Here is a 21,843-nt window from a genome sequence, read left to right as displayed (position 1 = left end):
CTTTAACTCGTTGAACCTCTTATTTTCTTTTAAAAATGTCTTAAAGCAAGTATTCATTATGTGGTTCTTACTTATCTTAAAACATATTATGTAGGTATTTTGGCAGGATAATAGTTAAAGTTTCCTGTCCAAGCTATCTTTTCTATTAATTATGAATCAAATATTTGAATCAACTCATTTATGTATTAACCTGAATATTGACATTTTGGCATTAATGAGCTGGAGGTGATAGGTAACTTAAGTCAGTGCCTGGAGTATACTGCCTTAAAGACTTTGTAATAAATAGGTATAATATGATAGTTCTTAATGTCCTAGTTAGAAGTTATTAGCTGATAATTTTTTTTAACTTTAACAGACATAAAAATTGTAGATAAAACTACCTTTAATCAGGTATTATTCTTTTTTCTCTTTTTAGTGTACCATTATTTAATTATTACCTGAACTAGTCAAACTACTAGAATGCCTAATCTGCATACTAGTGACTTGGTTCATTGTTGAATCAGTAACCACATATAACCAAATCACATTGTAAGTACTACATGTATAAATTTCCTCGAGTAGCCTGACTGTTTTCTCCATTCTTCTTTGATTCAAGATAATGATAAAAATCAACTTTACTTAGCTGATAATGAAGATAAGTAGTATTTTTAAGCCAGCAGGCCATATGAAAGTGACTGGTTTGGAGTTTTCTCCAGTCCTTAATTGGTATCTCTCTGTTTCTACTCATTCTTCCACAATCAAATAGAGCTATTGTTCTCGAAAAGTTGCCATTTTTACTAGGCTATTTGAAGTTCTCAAGCTCAAATTTTTCTCTGATTAATGGGCTTGCATAATGGTATGTAATTTGTATATAAATTATCACCTTTTTAAGTCCTCAGAGACAATGCTTATAGGATCTTGTTCTCTCCTTTGTTTTTGTAATGTCAAGTGCTTTGTACTAAGTGAATTCCTAATAGATGTTGTTGCGCAGTTTCTGTGTCAAGGCTGTGAGGAAGTAATATAATTAACTCCCTTCTTTGGAAATGATGTTTCTTTGTGTGTGGATCTTGCTCTATTAGTGTAACAATTTATTAGTGTTTTTTTCTGTCCTTCACTCCCTCTTTCCATTCTTGTTATTCAGACTTTACTAATGTAATGTTTTCCTTGATCTTTAAATATTAGCATTATTGTTGATGTAAGATTATTGATCTCATTATATCACATAAGGTGTCTGTTCCAATCAGCATTTTGATGATAATTTCTAAATGCTGCTTTGAATACTTCTTGCTTTTAAGCCCTTGCTCACTATGTTTATCCAATCACTCATCCATCAATCCTACTAAGCCCTTATCCTATCTTAGTTCATTTTGATCTTGGGATTATCACTAGGCTTTGTTCTAATCCAAGTCAGAATTCAGACTGTATATGAGCTACATGATTCATCATTTTATCACTGAGAGTACTTGGAAGTGGAAGTATAGTACATATTGCAATCACATCATGTTATAATCACTATATGTAATTTCCTTTGGTGATTTGAATGTGATTTTATCAAGATAATGACAATTGAAATGTAATAGTACTTTCTTATGCTTGTCTCATCAATAAGACAAATGGTTGTTTTAGACTATATTTCCAGATAATATGCTTTCAATGCTGAGATGTTCAAAATAGTCACTAATATATAATAGACAAATTTTTATTGCTGAGTAAGGTACAGTTTTGATGTTGGTAATGGTTTTTTATTGCTTTATTTCAATAGTTATGTCTTTTTGTTCCAAATTACTTCTGGACTGATTTATTGTCTAAGACTCAACAGGATTACCCCACATACAGGCAATATAGGGAGTTCTAACCTGATATATCATAACCAGGTAAGGTAAAACATGCTAGAACTTGATAGTTTATTAAGTTGGGGTTACTCTTTAGAGTACATGTTATAATGATTGGTACTTGCATCAGGAAGGTTAATTTGACAGAAGTGAGAAGTGAGTAATATAGATTAGAAAAAAGAGCATGAAAGTAGGGAGTTCAGTTAGGAGTTCATTATGAATGAAATGACTGTAGGTTATGTGAGGGCTTGGAGTCAAGAAATTTTATTCTTTAGTTAGAATGTCCTTAAAACATAACAAATTATTATATGCAGGGAGCAAAAGAGGGAAGAATCAAAAGTAACACTAGGACCTTCATACGGTGATGGTGGGAATGTCAGCTGATGCAGCCAATGTGGAAAACAGTTTGGCAGTTCTTCAATAAGTTAAATGTACAATTACCATATGATCCAGCAATTTTACTCCTGGATATGTATTCAAAATTATTGAAAACAGATATTCAAATAAAAATGTGCACACAAACTTTTTTAATAGCACTATGCAGAATGGCCAAAAGGTGGAAATGACTCAAATGTTCATCAGCTAATGACTGGATAAATAAATTTGGTATATTCATACAATGGAATATATTATTCAGCAATCAAAAGGAATGAAGTATTGATACATGCTACCACATCTATCAAACTTGAAAACATTATGCTAAGTGAAATAAACTGGACATAAAAGGACACATGTATTATATGATATGAAATATCCAGAAAAGGCAAATCCATAGAGACAGAAAGTTGTTAGTAGTTGCCAGCCAGGAGCTAAGGGAAGTGACTGTTTAATAGGTATAGGATTTCCTTTAGGGGTGCTGAAAATATTTGGGAACTAGATGGTGTTAATGGTTGCACAACATTGTTATTGTACTAAATACCACTGAATTATACATTTTAAATGGTCAAATGGAAAATTTTATTTTATGTGCATTTTACCATAATTTTAAAAAAGAACTCAAAATTAAGCTAGTTAAAAAGAAGCAACACTAGGACAAGAATCACAAACTGAAAGGATTTCAGGGCCCTAGGAAGTGCAGTAGACAGAGTAAAGAAGTAGCAGAGAGGGAACGTGGTGAACTAGACATTGAAAACCAAATGTTTTTGAAAATCCTTTGTGGGCCAAATAAAAAAAGACTGTGGAATGCGGTTTCCAACCTCTACTAGAAATCAAGCTGAATAACTAGACTCAAGTTCCAAAAGAATACAGAGTAATCTAACCTGTTTGCTTTGCATCTCCACCATTTTAGCATAATGCCTAGCCAACACATATAGACGCTCAGCATGTATTTGATGCATGAAAAATAAATAAAGATTGGGCAGGAAGGCTGTATTTTTCTTAGTTTTATCTTCATCTCACCCCTCACAACTAATCAATTTACATATTTTAACAATCTGTGCTTATTTATTTTATTGTGGTAAAATACACATAAGGATTGTCATTTTAAGCATTTTTAAACATACAATTGCATGGAATTAATTAACAATCTTTTAAAAAAATATCTCTTAAATATGTTTTCTTCTATCTTTCCTATCCTTTTCTCACTGCCAACTCAGATGTACAACATTTCTTCCCTACGATTACTGCAGTAACACCCTAATGGTCTCCTTTCCTGTAAGATGCCCTTCTTTGTATTCTTCAATATGTTACAAAACACAGTATACTGCTTAAAATCCTTTAATGCTTTCAGATCAAATCTAAGCCCTATAGCATGGTAGGGAAAACATTGATGATCTGGTCCCTTCCTCATTTGCTGCAACTCTTCCTCAGGTGCTTGTAACTCCAGACTTTCTGAACTTTCCACAGTTCCTGAAGCACACAGTGCAGGTACATGTTTGACATGCTCTTCTTGGAGTTCTCTTCAGACTTCATTGGTCTGTCTGTCTTAAAACTTTGGTTCTTCCAAGAAACTTTTCTAACCAACCCAATCTCAGATAGGGATTCCTGTGTTTGCTCTTCTTTGTGCCTTGGCACTTTGCATTTCTTTTATTGCACTTACCTCACTGGTTTATCATTGTGTTTACTAGTAAGTCCGAATCCCCTATCAGACTGCTAAATCCTTAAGGCCAGGGATCAAACCTATCTTCAGTGCCTGGCACATGGCATGTAGCCAGCAAAGGCAACCCTTATCACTATTACAAATAACTTATTATATGGTAATTGTGTGTTCAATTAATGTCAAATGAGAATATGAATGTTAGATATCATATAAAGATGCCAAGAAAGGATTCTGTTGAGAGAAAGTTTTCATGGAATAGATGGCATTTGGAATGGGCTTTGAGATATGAGTAAATTTCTGGAAGGTAAATTCTATTCAGTTATTCAATAATTATTGAGCAGTGACTATGTGCTCGTTACTGTAACAGGCTTTGTGGTTTTCCAGGTCCTATATAGCACTGGTCATCATAATCTCTTATTGATTACCACTTATAAACACAGACATTTCCAAGAAGTATTCTGAATTTTAGTTTATTTTGTGATTTACAACAAAGTACCACCTCTAAAACTGTACCAAAAAGTGGATTGACTTTTAGAATGAGCCTTAGCAATAAATTAAGAGATATTACTGTGGCCATCTTTCATGAAAGTTATCTAGTTTTAGCAAAAAAAAAAAATGATTAAGTTCCTAAAACTCCATTTTGCCTTCAGAAATAGCGTCACAATCCCATTTGAAAATGAAATGTTAATATATAAGAAGCAAGCAACAGGTTAATTCTTAGACTCTTCTTGTATTTGTTAGATCATTTTAGAGCTCTGTTCATTAAAACCTGTAAATCTTAGTCAGGTTATATTAAGAGGCTAAATAGAAGGTTATAATCTTACCCCCTCCCCATTTCCATAGTCTAAGAGACTAAAATAAACACATCTACTTTGCACTCAGATTAAAAATAAACACTTCAGAATCACATAATTGAGAAATACTTTTTAACATAGGAAACACTGATTAAGATTTGTAGTTTTAAAAAACACAAAGGTTGTGTTTTTGTTTCATTCTATGAAAGATTTTTTTCTTTTTAACTTATGTGGTTGCTGAGATGTTTATTTTTCTCTGAAGTACTGCATGAATGATTTTTAACCAATGCTGAGCTTGCTAAAGTATTGAAACATCTCTTGCCATACTTATATGTCGATCTTTAACATGACAGATTATAGACATATATGTTGATAAACCCACACAGAAAAATAAAAGTAATTTCATTGTGGATTCTCCTCAACGCCACCACCAAATGTACTTATTTGACAGTATTACCATGAAGTAGAAATGAGTTGCTATGTATGAACATGCTTTGGAATTGCTTTGAAATAAAAACCATTTTTAAAATTAGCCTAATTAATCTTTGGCCTAGGCTAATCACAAGCAAAAAATAATAATTTCCTAATTGCTTCAGATTAGCCTTAATTTATAAACATTTAAACATTTAGAAGTATTGTTTAAACCAGAGGTCAGCAAACCGTGGCCCAGACAGACCTCCTGTTTTTGTGCATGAAGTTTTATTGGAACACAGCCATACCTGTTCACTTATGTATTGTCTATGAGTTTTTTATTATTTTTTATTTTTTTATTTTTTATTTATTTATTTATTTTTTAAGTTTTATTTTGTCGATATACATTGTGGCTGATTATTGCTCCCCATCACCAAAACCTCCCTCCCTTCTCCCTCCTCCCCTCCCCCCCAACAATGTCCTTTCTGTTTGCTTGTCGTATCAACTTCACGTAGTTGTGGTGTGTTATATCTTCTTCCCCCCCCCCCGGTTTTTGTGTGTGTGTGTGTGTGAATTTATATATATGTAGCCATAGAAAAGCAGAGTTGAATAGTTTCAACACAGACTGTATGGCCCACAAAGCTTAAACTATTTATTATCTGACCCTTTACGTAATAGTTTGAGGATCCCTAGTTTAAACCATACTGCTCTCTGCTGGTTTGTTACTATAACCAAAAAGCAGTTGTTTATTGGATACCTAAAGCAAAATGCAAAAGATGATTTTCTCTCTCAATGTTTTCTTGTCATTCCATAAAGAGATTAAAGCTATGTAAAATACTGTTTTAGCCATTCTTTCATCCATTTTTTGCTTGCTAGCCTTGTCCTTCCTCAGTTTTGGCAAGAGTAAATGAAGCTTTATTCCTATCTTCTATAAATTTGAAGATCACTACATAGTAAAAGATGTCATTATACCTTTTTTTGATCCCTCACCCTAAGAGAATTTGAGAGAAAAAAGATTCTTCTCTATGATGGAGAATGTGGGCATTTTCTTTTGTCCCTGCTTAATTCCAATCTATAATAGCAAGCATAAAAAAAAACCCTTTTCACTTTTCTTCCAAAGGACTCTAATTGATTTACTTGCCTTGTTCTTCACCTATACATCTTTTTAAGTTACACATAGTCCCCCATTACCCACAGTTTCTGTTACCAGCAGTCAACCACTGTGGTTCTCAAACGTCAATGTGTAGTAGTTACCTGAATGGCTTGTTAAAATACAGAATGTTGAACCAACACTTCAGCATTTCTGATTCAGTAAGTCTGAGGTGGGCCTTAAAATTTGCATGTTTAAGAAGTTTCCAGTTATTGCTGATACTACTGGTCAGGGGACAACACACAGAGAATGACTATAATAGAGGAAGGGATGGCTGATCACTCAGGCATTATGTCAAAGTTGTCAGGATAGTGTATGGTCCTTAGACTTTTAGTATTCCTGGGAGAGATCAGACATTATGACCCATACTACTCAAACTCAAGGAACATAGATAAGCTAGAATCTCCATTTAATATAGCTGCCAGGTGAATTGGATAGTTGGGGTGGTAACTCATGGACTCTTACAACGTGTACTTTAATGGAGACTCTGCCAAGTTCTTGTTCTTTGAGCTCATTTTTAATTAGACTAATAGAGAACTATCTCTTAGTTCTTGTTATTATTATTGTTATTACTGTTGCTTGGGGTTTATTTTATTTTATTTTATTTTTTAACTGCAAAAAGAACTCTTAAAAATGTGTTAGAAAAACCTAAACAGAAGTCCGGTCAAGTAAATGAGAAGATAAATCACACACCCCAAAGAAACACACATGTCTAATAAATACATTTTAGGGTCTGTTTGCGGTAGGGGGTGTGGCTGGCCCTTGGCTCCCATCTCAGGACCTCTGAACATCTTGGCTGGCTGTGTTCCTTTCCTGGATGTGGGCAAGGGCACGGCCTAAGACCTTGGCCCCTGCCTGCAGACCCCCAGGCATCTCATCTGGTTTTGCTGCTTGCATGGATGTGTCACTGTTGCTTGGGTTTTATTATTATTATTATTATTATTATTATTATTATTATTATTATTATTATTATTATTATTATTATTATTATTATTATTATTTCAACTCTAAATTGTTTCCCTGAGATGACTAACAATATGCCTAACTATGCATTTATAAACCATACTTTAGGATTGGGTTGCTTTCATGGAGATAGCCAATCATATCCATTATCTTTTTCTTTTTCATCAGTAATCTTAATTCTACTTTTTGGGTACTTATTATTACAGTTAGTACGATATACAAATTATAAGGGAAATTTAAAGATCTTATAATCCTAGTCTAACTTCCTTACTTTACAGCTGCAGAAACAGGCAACCAAATAACTTGCACGCTACTTCGCAAAAAAGTTAGAATCAGCCCCCACCTCCCAAGCCATTAAGTCCTAACCTACTCAGCTAAACTACTGAGCTAAGTCACCTTGGGTGGAGGGAGTTGAATCAATGTGAAATGCTTGTCTGTTTGAGAGGCTACATAGAATTTTTAAATGTACATATTTTGAAACCATGCTTACTTGTAAATCACCTTCACTTAATTATGGTATATTTTGACAAGTGTAAATAGCTTCAAATCTGTAAAATGAGGGATAACATGTACCTTTAGTGCTGATTGTTTCTTTCTTCTTCAAAACATCATTAAGAAAGTATACAGGCAAGCAGTAGGTAGGGAGAAAATATTTCCCAAAACACATACCGGACAAATGACTGCTATCTAGGAAACATAAAGAAATTGCTACAACTCAGTAATAAAAAGATACGTACATGATTTTTAGATAAATAGGCTAAAGATTTAAGGACAGTTCCCAGTGAAGATACACAAATGGCCAGTAAGAACATGAAATAAATTAATTAGTTATCAGAGAAATGAAAATCAAAATCTTAATGAGATGCTACTATACATCCACTAGAGTAGCTAAAATTCAAAAGACAGACACCACCGAATGTTGGTAAGGTTGTGGAGAAACTGGATCTCTTCTACAGTGTTGCTGGGAATGTAAAACGGTACAACCACTTTGGAAAACTAGTGTTTTTTCTAAAATTAAACATACACTTGCTCTGTGACCCAAAAGTTAAACTCTGAGGAAGTCACCCAAGAGAAATGAAAACATAAGTCACAAAAAGAACAACAGAACATTTAATAGCAGTTTTATTCATAATAGCTAAAACTGGAAACGGCCCAGATGTCCATCCATAGGAGAAGAGATAAACTTTGGTATGTTTATACATTGAATATAAATATAAAGGAATGGATTACTCACAAATCTAACAATATGAATGAATTCCAAAAACATGCTGAGTAAAAGATATCTTACACAAAAGAGAATATACTGTGGTGCCATTTATATAAAATTCTAGAACAGGCAAAACTAATCTTTATTGGGAAATAGTGGTTGCTTATGGGGAGATGGAATAGAGACTGACTGGTATAAGGAGTTTGAGGGATTTGGGGGTTGATCATGGAAAAAGATATGACCATTGGACAGGATTGCCTGATAAGATAAGTCCCTCATAGCAAGAAACTGTCCAGAGGCTTATGGCAAGGGGCCACCATCCAGAAGGGGAGGAGGACAAGGGAACCTCCTAAGGGAGAGGAAGATCAGAGAGGATATCTCTGGCGGTTACATGTCCAGGTCATGTTGCTCAGTAGCATGGCGGTGGTGTGGGGGGCTAGAAATCTGCTCATTTGGGCTGTTTTTCAAATAATTGGGTGTGTAAACTTGAATTTGGTACAAGCGAGCTTTTGAGCTAATAGGTCTCAGCATAGAATGAAAAAATAAACAACCTACGGGCCAATGCATAGAGATAATTTATATAATTACTGAGAAGGGACAAGAGGGAATATTCTTGAATGATAATAATTTTCTGTATCTTGATAGGGGTTTAAATTACACAGATGAATACATTTGTCAAAACTCAGTGAATATTTGTGCATTTGTGCATTTCAATTTTTAGTAATTTTATATCAAACGAAAAATTCTAAATAAATATTGAACTCTAATGATATGCATACCAAAATATTTTGGGAGATATGCACTGCCGTATGCAGTTTGCCCTGAATGCCAAAAATAAAATTAATAAAGAGATAGAAGGATAGATAGTTGAGTAGGTATATGATAAAGCAAGTACATAAAATATTAATGGTAGAATCTACATTGGGGTATACATGTGTTTACTGTAAAACTATTTCAGCTTTGCTTTATGTTTCAAAATTTTTATTATGAAACTTTAAAGACTGTTGTGTGGAGAATAGACTGGAGACCAATAAGGACACTATGCCATTGTATTAAAAATATTATAGAATTTTATATTTCTTGACCAACTATCAGCTATACTTTTATAAAAACTTGGTTCTATACTTGATCATTTGACTAACTGATCTGTGGCATTTGATCTGTTACAGGAAAAGTTCTTCTGCTAGTTTTGACAGGTCTGCATTTCTGTCATCATTTATGTGCTCCAGTAGGACTCTGCTGATTGATGCCCCGGTAGAACTCAAAAGAGGCCTGCAGAGGCAGGAGCGACACCTTTTCCTATTCAACGATCTGTTTCTTGTGACTAAAATCAAGTAAGTATACTGCATACTCTCTCCCAGTAATCATTATAAGATTGCATTTCCACTAACAAAGATACCTTTTCTACACAATGTTTACCGTAAGAATGTCTGGCCTCTATTACTAAAGCTAATATCTGTAGTGAGCTTTTTGTTTTGTTTTTCCAAAAAAAAAGTCAATTGTTATTCATGCAACTGCAACAAATGTCTATTTAATCTCTGTTCTATGCCATGCCCTGAATAAATTTATTCTAAGATGCAATGAAGAATGTGATGGGTATGGTCCCTACACTTTGGGAGCTTCCATTCTTATGTGTGGGGGAGGGAATTATAGATTGTGATTAGTGCCATGAAGAAAATAGGATGCTGGGTGAAGTAAAATGGGGTGGGGAATATATGTTAGGTAGGTGAAATAGGAGCAAAGAATAATTGAAGGATGAAAAGCAACCAGCTATTCAGGTATTGTGAGGATAAGCATTCTAGGTAGAAGGAATGGCAGGTCTAAAGCTGGTAGGAAAGGTTGGCCCTTGGAGGAATTAAAAGGCCTGTGTTACTGGAACATAATGAACAAAAGAAGAGTGACAGGAGTTAAGATCAAAGTAGACAAGGGTTAGGTTATCAGGATCTTTGTAGGTTATATTAGTTATCTATTGCTAAATTAACCCAAAACATAACAGTTTAAACTATAAACATTTCATAGTTTCTCTGAAGACAGGAAGCTGGAAGTGTTTATCTGGGTGATTCTGGCTCAAGGGGCCTCATGAAGTTGCAGTCATTTGTTGGCCAGGATTGCAGTCATCTCAAGGCTTGACTGAAGTTGGAGAATCCACTTTCAGGTTCACTCATGTGGATGCTGGCAGCCTCGGTTCCTCACTGGCTGTTGACCAGAGGCCTTAGTTCCTCTGCATGTGGGTCTCTCTACAGGGCTACTCAACATGGTAGATTGCTTCCTTCAGAGTGAAAAATCTGAGAGAGAGAGAGTGTGTGTGTGTGTGTGTGTGTGTGTGTGAGAGAGAGAGAGAGAGAGAGAGAGAGAGAGAGAAGGCAATGGAGAGAGCACCCAAAATAGAAGCCATATTCTTTTATTTTGGAAGTGGTGTGCCATCATTTGGGACATACTCTATTGGCCACACAGATCAGTCTTGGTACAGTATGGAAGAGAATTTTGCAAGGGTGTGAATATCAGGAAGCAGGGTTCATTGGGTGCCATCTTGGAGGCTTGGTTCCACCAAGGTTGTGATCAGGAGTTTGGATATTATTTCAAAGGGTTTTAATTGGTGGAGTGGCATAATGTGATTCATGTTTTTAAAATATCAGTCTGGCTCATGTTAGATAATGGATTGATTAATGGTAGGCAAGAGTGCAAGCAAGGAAACTAGACAAGAGGTTATTGTAGCAATCCTGATGAGAGATAAGGAGGCTTCATCTGAGGAAATGACAGTTAAAAGAAGGATACAGACATATTTGGAATATACTTTAGAAGTACCTAAGAGAATTCACTTTCTGTTCAACACTAAATGTTCATGTGCAATGTTAATGCAATAATACCCAGACTAGAACGTGGTAGCAGCTACTTGCTCCACCACTCATTCTCATTATTTATGAAACATCATGAACAATAAGGGTATTTTAGCAAATTCAATTGCATCAAAGGGATTTTTAGTCACTAGAGAATAGTAAACACTTTTTTCTAATACCTACAGTCTCACACCTAAGTTGTTCAGTGTCATAAATGAGACATGGGCAGGGCTAAGTACTAATTTTGCAACATAGTATATTTAATCTGAGTGGTATTAATAGCAATAAAAACCAAACATTTATTGGGATCTTATTGTATGTTAGGTATTATTCTAAGTATTTTAACCCTTATAACTGTTCTACATGGTGGGTATTATTTGACTCATTTTACAAGAGAAATTGATACTGAGAGAAGTTAAGTGACTTCCCTAAGATCACAAAGTAATTAGTTGAGCCTACATGTGAACCTAGGTCCATCTTATTTCAAATTTCATTCTTTTAACCCATATGTGGTCTGCTGCCTCTATTACTCTTTGCTTTCTTCTGGTTTTCACAGGTTTCTCAACCATATAGTTTTTATTACCATTAAATCAGTCTTTCCCTTTGTGATGAGTAAAAGTGTCCAACTACTCATCTAGTAAGAAATTCAATGGAATGTTTAGTGAACTGTTCATATCTTTTTTTTGAATGCAAAGATAAAGAAAACAGTTTCAGAATGTGTTTTGAATAGAAATAATACAATGTAATTATATGTGGATATGATGTTATGAGGAATACAGAGAAAGAAAAGTCTCTCCTTCTATGCTTTTGCACTAGCTCTACTTGAAGCTCTAAGTAGGGAGGCTATTAACAAAAGAACAAATCATTATTTTTTAAACATGTAGTTTAGTTATGATTTTTTTTGTTTAAAAATTATTAGATGGGTTCTATATTCTAGGTATTATAATAGGAGAATCACAAATGTCTCATTTAAATTTCCTAACAAATTAGAGGTGGGAAAGGGAGAGGGGAGGGGGGTTAGCACGAAATTAGTTAAGGGGCACAAAGACTGATTACATTTTGCAAACATTAGTATACTAATTATCCTGATTTGATCACCACATATTGGTGATCAATAAAAAAAACTGTCAAAAAAATAGTAGGAAAAAATAATAATGATTTTCCTAACAAGTCCCCAAAACAAGAGTTGTTTTACATATTGAACACAGAGGCTCAGTGAGGTTTGTTGGGTACTAGAAAATGGCAGACCTGGGGTTTGAATGAAGGCCTTAATTCCAATGGCTGGCTCTTTCCACTTTACTGCATTGTGCTCATTAGGTACATAGCTTTGTGCTCAGCCTGGAGGTAGATAGACAGACATCAAAAATTTATTATAATAACCAATTTCCTAAACTTTAGAACCTTAAAGACTATTTACTTGTAACATGCATCTAGTTCATAGGGAGGAATGTATTTTCCTTTATCTTTAGATTTTTTTCTTTTAGCAATTGTAGTAATATTTACCTTAGAAGGCCTGTTTTCTTACCTGAAGTTATTTATGTTCTGTTTACTGGTAGCATCTAAGTGGTTTTTATGTAACCTATGTTTTGGTAAAAACTTTTTGTATAAGGACAATTTCTTTTCCACTAGAAAATTGCTGTTTTAGATATATTGGAAAAATGTGTGCCAATCTTCTACTTCTATAGCTGACTTTTTATTTTGATTGTACCTAAAGTTACACAATTTGTTTCCACAGACTGCTTTTGAGAGAACTCTTTGTATCCACTTCAATGCTTTTATGAAGTGACAAAATTTATATGAATTGATTTAAATGTTGTTTTTTGAGAGATTCAATTCATTTTAGTACTTTCTATATCCACTGGGGATATTTAAAAGTGTGAGTGATCTAAGTTGTTTTTACTTATTTTTTTTTTGCCGTAAACCCAAGACCCTTGGGATAAAACATAGATATTTGAGGAGATAATTATATTATTATTGAGTCCTTCCACATTGCAAAAATTTTGACCACCATTTTTCAGGAAATTGCTTACATGATCGTTCCTGTAGCAAACATTTAAATATATTCACAGATCCTTCTTAATATGAAATAACTTATTTTTTTTTTCTGAAATAAACAGCAACCAAGAAGAAATAGCCCCCTGCAATACCAAACCTGTTCCTTTCCTATCACTTCTCACTTTTAGATGAAGGATTGGATAGTACTGTGAATCAATATATTTGCTGAAATTATCCAAGACTAGCAGTTAGTCTTTATACTTATCCATGAGGAAGGAGGGGATAACTTAATTTCCATATTATATCACCTCATCTTCATGCTTCATTTGGAAACTGCTTTCAATCTTTAGTTGAGCCTACAGAAATAAACAAGCGGGATAAATCATTGACTAGCTACTTACATATTTATTTAGTCAAACTAAATAAATTGTAGTAAGTGCAATAATATAGAGGATGTTAAATGCTTCCTTTTATTGGCTAAAGTATTACATTTGCTCTATTTTGTGCTGAATGTTGACAACATTGCTGAAAATTGTTTTCAGTTTATTGTCATTGTTTTCCTTACTAAGTTAGAAAAGTGTTAAAGCTAGATGGGTTATTAGAGACCACATTTGATATTCATTAGAAAAATTAATAAGAATTGTTTTTCCAATAAAATTATGGTTTTTCATTTTTTAAAACAGGATCTGTTTTATAGACATTAAAATATTTAGAAAAGTTAATATTTTTTAATAGTCATAGAGCACCTGTATTAGTCTGTTTCTGTTGCTTATAAAAGAAATATCTGAAACTGGGTAATTGGTAAAGAAATAATATTTATTGCTTATAACCTGTTTTGGTAACTGGTAAGTCCAAAGTCCAGGGAACACATCTGGTGAGAGCCTCATTTTTAGTGATGACTATAAGTGCCAAAGGGTATCATATGGCAAGAATGGCAGAAGCGAGAGAGAGAGAGAGAGAGAGAGAGAGAGAGAGAGAGAGAGAGCTACTCATGAGCTCTCCTTTTGATGCCATCAGAACCACACCCATAACCATCATTAAACCATCAATGGATTAATCCATTCACTAGGGCATGGTCCTCACTATCTAATCACCTCTTAAAGGCCCTACCTTTCAATTACCATAAAAGGATTTCTCACCCTCTTAACACTGTCACAGTGGGAATTAAGTTTCCAACATGAGCTTTCAGGGGACAAACATATCTAAACTACAGCAGTACTCGTATGGAATTTACAGAGAGAAAATGACTGTACTTACCTCACACCCTCTCAAGCCATCACTATTCTCATATTTTACTTCCCAAGCAAATAGTAAACAACGATGAGCTCTGTTTAAGTGAAAAAGATGAAGTTAAACAAAATCTGATTATTAATTCATTATCAATAGAATTGCCATCATATACTTGTGGAATACATATTGATCTATGCTCCAAAATATATTTGATAAGATATCTTCATCATAGAATGTGGAGAAAGCTCCCTAGAATCTTGTGTATTTCAACATTACCCTTTAATTCCTTACAGTTTAAAGATTGGAGGATAGGATAGCAAAAAGTATATCTGTTATCTTAATAAATTTGCAGTAAGGAACTACATTGTAGAAATAAAGATTTGATTTTAGGGGTTGTTTTGTTTTGTTTTTAGCCAGTTCAGATTAGATTTGTATTTTTTAAATTTTTGTAGCATAACACTATTGGAAATTGAGAGTGACAAATCTGAAAAAGTACACTGTGACCTCAGGCCTGTTAGTTTTAATATAAATCTTTATTGGAATACTTCTTTTAAGTATTTTTAAGCTTTCCCATCTAGCTTTATGTACAAAAGCATTTGTATTAATACATTTTGTGTTGCTATAACACAACACCTGAGAGTGGGTAATTTATAAAGAACAGAGGTTTATTTAGCTTACAATTCTGGGACAGCTGCGTCTGGCATGGGCCTCAGGCTGCTTCTGCTCATGGCGGAAAGTGGAAGGCAGCTGGTGGGTACTAGCAGATCAAATGGTGAGAGGAAGAGATCACATGGAGAGAGACAGAGAGAGAGAAGTACTAAAGTCTTTTAAACAACCCGCTCTCGAAGGAACTAATAGAGCAAGATTTCACTCAGGACCCCCATCCCCCAGGGAGAGAATCAATCCATTCATGAGGGATCCACCCCCATGACACAGCTTCCAACACTGCCACATTGGGCATCAGATTTCCACATTTCTTTTGGCAGTGATAACACATCCAAACTCTATCAGTGTTCATGAGATTTCTCCCCCAAACTCTGAAGTAAACTAACAGCCTCATCAGAAAAACCTTATAGCTCTGGAGAAACAAAAAAGCAGGACAAAGATAGAAATGCAAAAGGGAACTTTATGGAAAGATACTTCATCCAGGTGCTTTATAGGAATGGCAATATCCAGAGCTTTTTATAGATACATAGTAGTTAAGGGCATGAATAAGATCATGAATCAACACTGCCCAATTTCATATTCTAGCTTTATTACTTAAGCTGTTTGACTTAATAGATTTTGTTTGATATTACCTAAATAGTTGCCACCAAGAAGTAAGATTTTGTCTGTAATCGAGTCTATTTCATAAACAAAATCTAAAGATTTATAGCAATAGGGTGAGATATAGAATGAAGCTATCATGCCACACAGGCAATTTTCAATTACACTTAAAATCAGTGTACCCTATGGAAAGTATAAATGAGACTTTGAATCTAGATCATCCTTCATTTATAGTTCCTGAAAAACCCTTTTTCATTTTATAATCCCACTGAATAGTTTTAGCTTTAAATATTCTATAAATTAGAGGAGTTTTAGGGATACTTCCAAATGTATCTTTTTAAAAATTTAACATCTCAATATACATTGTAGTTGGTTTTCATGACCCTTTACCCGTTCCTCTTCCCCATTCCTATCTCCCCTCTCCCCCCACATCATATCTATTCACTTGTCTAAAAAGGTCAAGGACTTGTTATGATTGATGTGTATTTAAGTCTCAGGTCTATCGTGAGCATTAAATCTGTCAATTAGGTGAAGATGGATGGTGGTTTCCATAACAGGGGACTAAACTGTATAAGGTAGAAATTGTCAAAAAGCAATTTCCCTGCTATCTTAAAGTAGATGACCTTTAAAGTCCCCAGAGATGAATGCTAATTTTGTCAGCTCTGCTTTTTTGTTTGTTTAAGTTTAGATTCTGTTGTTAGACTACAGTTTTTCAGTTTTAGCTGGAATATAAAGGAAAATAGTGGAACAAAATCTTAAGAAAGGAAATTTAAAATAATCTGTGCTTCTAAAGGCTAGAAAATTTTGTAACCATTTACTTAAAAATGTACTATAAATTCCTCTAATTTCAGGTTTTTTTAGTGCATCTCTCTTAGGATAAAAATTTTATAAACATCTTAATAAATCATGTGTAGTTTGTGTTCAGCAACTCCAATATTTTGGAAGTAAGCAAATTCTAAATAATAAATTAATTTTTGTAACAGCAGTAAATTTAAAATTAGATTTTTGATCCAAATACAGTGCTTAACATATAGAAAATTAAAACAAGCCAGTTTATGGCTATTTGCTGCCATAAATGCAAGTGTGACGACTAAATAAATGTTTCACCAAAGTTTCAGAGGCTTTCTTGGGCCAAAGTAGCCAATCATGTTACAATTTACTGTGCTGGATATTGAAGATTAATACAATGAATAAGACATTCTTGAGTCATGATTAGTGAAAACTGCCCTCTTATCACAAGTACAGAAGCTCCTGTAAAATTTAAGAAACAAAACAAGAGATCCTGTTTGGTTTTTATCTTTCTAGATATAACAACAACTTTAAGATAAAATATAAAATTAAATTAACTGATATGTGGACAGCAACCTGTGTGGACGAAGTGGGAGAAGGCAACACCAATGCCATGAAATCCTTTGTCTTGGGCTGGCCCACAGTGAACTTTGTGGCCACTTTCAGGTAAGAACCACAGCTTGTTCTGTATTTACCTGGGTTAGCTACCGTGAAAATTTCTTGTATGGAGAAAAAATTTAATAAAATCTTGTTCCTTTAATTTTTTAAAAACGAAATGTTTTATTCTGCTAGTATTCACTTGATAACTCATGTTTTGACACACACCCCCAATAAAAATACTTGTGTGCTTTATGTTTCTCCCAAAGAGCTTTTAATTAAAATATGTGAAAATTAATGGTAAATATTGGGAACTCCTGGGATCATTTCCATCATTATAAAATGATTATTAAATGTCCAATTAAGTTTGACTAACTGGTTTATACTGACAAACTCTCTAAAGAAAGTTTTTCATTATATAAATTAAATTAATGTCATGAAATACTGGGTTGCCTGAATTGTGTATTAAGTCTGATTTAGTATCTATAGAAATATAATAATCAAAAGCAAATTTATGAGTTTAAGGAGTAAAAGTTAGTTTCCCAAGACTCACTTTTCAGCTGAGATGGGGTAGGAGAATGTATGAATACAAAATATTTGTCCTCTCATCCTGAACATACTTAATTGTACTTTTCAGTTAGGGTGAACAACCAAAATTCACACCTGTGAATTTTAAACAATGTGCCCCAACTCCAGTATTTATTTTACAATTAAGAGTTAGTATTTTTCACATTCAAATGATGCTCTTCATTCTGCTTCTCTTCACACTACCACCAAACTCCTTAGGCACCATTCTAAAGCCACATAACTAAAATTTTCCAGGATCTTAATTTTCTAATAAAGGACAGGCATGTCATTATATTCTCTTTTGCAGTATTGGCCTACCCCAAGATTTTAACAGCTTATTTGGAAGAAACATGTATTTGTATCATTCTCTGCATGATGTATTTCTTTAGTTAAAAGGACACTTCAAAAAGTTTGTGGAAAAGTAGAATCAAAAGATAATATGAATCTTTCCATGAACCTTTTGAAGTATTCTCATATTATCATTACTTATTGCTTAATCTTCTTGGAATTGGAAGTGAAAGGAAGCAATTTCAAGTGAGGGTTGTGACTACATGATATTTTTAATCATGGATTTTCCATGAAACTTCTTTCTAAGAAGAGGGGAAAATGTGGAAACAAGTTTTACATACATTGTATTGCTCAAACTATGGTTCTTTAACCAAGTGATCAAAGTTAACATTACCAGTGATCTCATGTAGATATCATATACCCCTTGATATCATGTGAAGAGAAAAGAAATTCATCTCTGTGATATTTCTACCCCCCAAACCATAATCTCAGTCTAATCATGAAAAAAACATACAGCAAACACAAATTAAGAACATTCAGTAGGTTACCTGACCAGTACTCTTTAAAACTGTGAAGGTAAAATAAAATGGCAGACAAACAAAAAAAGAAACAAAACAGGGAAAGACTGAGAAACTGTCATAGACCAATCACTAAGGAGACAAATGTAATGTGGTATCCTCAATTGGCTCCTAGAACAGAAAAAGATCATTAATTAAATAAAAAACAAAACTGGTGAAATCTGAAGAAGGTCAAGAGTTTAGTTAATAGTAATATACCAATATTGGTTTCTTAGTTTTGACAAATAGGCCATGATAATGTAAGAGGATAACATTAGAGGGAACTGGCACTGGGTGAGAAGTATACAGGGAATCTCTGTGTTATCTTTGTAACTTTTCTGGAAATCTAAAATTATTTCAAAATTAAGTTTATTTTTTAAAAAAGTAAAGTGTTGAGTTCTGCCTCTGGAATGCAGGGTGAGGTCTTAACAGACTGACCACCCTACAGATAACAACTGTATACTCTGAACAATATACAAACAGCAACTACTGAGGGTTTGGGAGAGTGAACAAAAGTTGGAAGATTTGGGAGAGGAGTTGAAACTTGGAAGAAGGCACCACACTGGGTGTGTTTCCTATTTTTAAGGCTTTAGATTGAGGTCAGACTGCAGTCACATCATGGTATGGTGCTACTAAAACTGACCACACCCCACAATCTTTCTGGGCTGATGAACTAGAATACAAAGTCCAGATCAACCACAGTATTTGGAAAGTAAAAGTAGAAATCTCAAAAAGGAGTGCATTAGAGAAGGGAATCTCCAAATTCTGTGTATAGATACTGCCCAAGTCTGTGGCTGATTGCTGAACCTCACATGCATGGGATAGACTCAAAGCACCTTCAACCTAAGACTAAAAGAATTGAACTGAGCTGCTGCCCACCACAGATAGAATTTTTAGCTTCATCTAATCAGGTTAGTTGTCTGTTAAAACGAAAACATCAACACTGTTTTGCAATTGTAACAGAATATGGTCTCCAAAACAAAACATTCATAATGTCCAGAATACAATCTAAAATTTCTTGACATATGAATAACAAGGAAAGAGAAAAGATAATAAAAGCCAATCCTGAGATGACCTATGTGTTGAATTACCAGAAAAGAACTTTAAAGCAGCTTTTTTAGGTATGCATGATAGATAAAAGGAAAATTCAATTGAAATTAATGAAAAGATAGGAAATCTCAGCAGAGAAAAAGAAAATATAAAAAGGACCAAATAAATATTCTAAAACTGACCAAATAAATATTCTAAAACCAAATAAATATTCCTAAAAGATAGGAAATCTCAGCAGAGAAAAAGAAAATATAAAAAGGACCAAATAAATATTCTAAAACTGCAGTATCTCAAATAAAAAATCTCCCATATGGCCTTCCTTGCAGAATGGAAATTAAAGAGGAGTCAGTGAATTTCATGATATATCAGTTCAAATTGTCCACTCTGAAGAACAGAGAAAACAGAGATTTTTTTAAATGAAAAAATGTATCAGAGACTTGTGAAAAAAAAATTAAAAGGTATAATATACATATTAATGAAATCTGAAAAAGAAGAGAGAGAGGGTTTGGGGCAGTAAAGAAATAATGGTTAAAAAATCTCCCAAATTTGGTGGAAGACAAACATGTACATATTCAGTAAGCCCAGTAAATCCAAAAAGAAGGGTATGAAGAAAACTACACCTGGCCATGTTATAAACAAATTTCTGTAAATCAAAAGAGAAAATTCTTGAAAGCAGCCAGAGAGAAAGCAACACATTACATATAGAAGAACTGCAATTTGAAATTTTGTGAGATTTTCATTAGAAACTATGAAGGGCAGAAGACAGTGGAAAAACATCTTTAAAGTTTTCAGATAGCCCAGCAACCACCACCGAGCACTGCAGGAAGCGCCATGGGCTCCCCCAAGCCAGGGCAGCGGAGGCCCAAGGTCCTTGGCCACATCCCTCATCACCTACAACCAGCCAAGCAGTGACCACTGAGCTGCCGCAGGAAGCACCCCAGGCTCCTGAGACAGGGTGGTGGTGTGGTGGGAGCGTGAGGGCTTCAGCCACACCCCTCTGACATCTGCACACAGCCCAGCAATTACCAGGCCACTGCTGGAAGCCCCCCCCCCCCCCCCCCCCCCCCCCCCCCCCCGGTTTCCCATGCAGGAATGAGGAGGGTGCTACAGGCCTCAACCCTGCCCCTCCTCCTTCCTTCTCCCACCCTATTTCTTTCCCCTTTCCATTCTCTCCCTCCCCCATCTGCTCTGCAACAACATCATAGAATGTAAAAAAAATATATTAATAAATAAATAAACTTTAAAAATAAAGTGTTGAGAGAAAATACTCAAGCATCACATCTTGGTCACAAGTGGTGACGGACAGCTTTGTACCCCATAAATATGCATAACCAATAAAATAAAATATAAATAGGTAGAATAAAATATCCAGCAAAGATATCTTTCAGAAATGAAGGTAAAATAAAGAGCTTTTTAAAAAACTATAAGAATTTATTGAAGGCTTATCTGTTCTACAAAAAGTGTTAATGAAAGTTTTTCAGGCTGAAGTGAAAAGATATCATAGGGAAGCTCAGATCTTTAAAAAGGGATGAAGACCATTGAAAATGGTATATATATCTCAGTAAATATTAAGGAAATCTAGGTCATAATCAGCTTAAAATGCCATCAGACTAGCAGCTTACAAAGCAGTCTCTCCTACCCAGTTAATAAAATATCTATAACAAAACTAAAAACTAATAGCTGTGAAATCTAAGACTGACAAACAACTGCCAGAATCTGTAAGGAATTCCCAATTAAGTCGAATTGGGGAAAGAGCAAACAATCAATGTGAACTTTAAATGCTGTACTTTGGTAAACAGGGTAGATATTTACATCTTTAAAAAAGGCCAAAAGTAATTTCATATCTCTATTATTACATGTACTCTGATTTATAAACCTATGAATTATATCCACCAGAAAAATAGGTGCTAAACCTTGATTTTACAAATAATTACAATAGCTTGGAAAAATTATTCAGAAGACACAGGAAGTACTTAAATCTAACAATAATCTGTCTACAAAAGGAATCAGAAGAATAATATTTAAACTTAAGTACCTAGCATGAATCTTAAGGCTACAAACTCAGATATGCCTGTTCAATTATAGATAAAATTAAAACCTTAAGCCCCCACTTTGTCAGGTTGATAGGAAATTTTCTTTTTTACTGTAACCCCTGTTTTCTTAAGGAGGAACCAAAATACAGGACACTTCTGTGATGTCTCCAAAACAGATGAAAGGCTTCTGACCTTCAGTCTATCACAGTCAATTCTGACATCATCTTTTTGTGCCCATAGTTGTCCCTGTATGCCCAGAG

At 34.3% G+C, this 21,843-nt stretch overlaps 1 protein-coding gene across 1 annotated transcript in view; it reads left to right on the top strand.

Moving 5' to 3' along the window:
• The window catches only part of LOC134375103 (rho GTPase-activating protein 20-like), a 103,151-nt gene that overhangs the window by 47,631 nt on the left and 33,677 nt on the right, over positions 1-21,843 (top strand). Inside the window, exons 3-4 of the mRNA XM_063093271.1 lie at positions 9,544-9,708; positions 17,008-17,157. Of these exons, the coding sequence (XP_062949341.1) occupies positions 9,544-9,708; positions 17,008-17,157 (315 nt within the window). The remainder of the gene's footprint in view (positions 1-9,543; positions 9,709-17,007; positions 17,158-21,843) is intronic.

The sequence above is a fragment of the Cynocephalus volans genome, chromosome 4, assembly GCF_027409185.1.
Source record: "Cynocephalus volans isolate mCynVol1 chromosome 4, mCynVol1.pri, whole genome shotgun sequence".
NCBI lineage: Eukaryota > Metazoa > Chordata > Mammalia > Dermoptera > Cynocephalidae > Cynocephalus > Cynocephalus volans.
The sequence above is the reverse complement of the archived record's forward strand: the minus strand, read 5'-3'. Positions and strand labels throughout refer to the sequence as shown.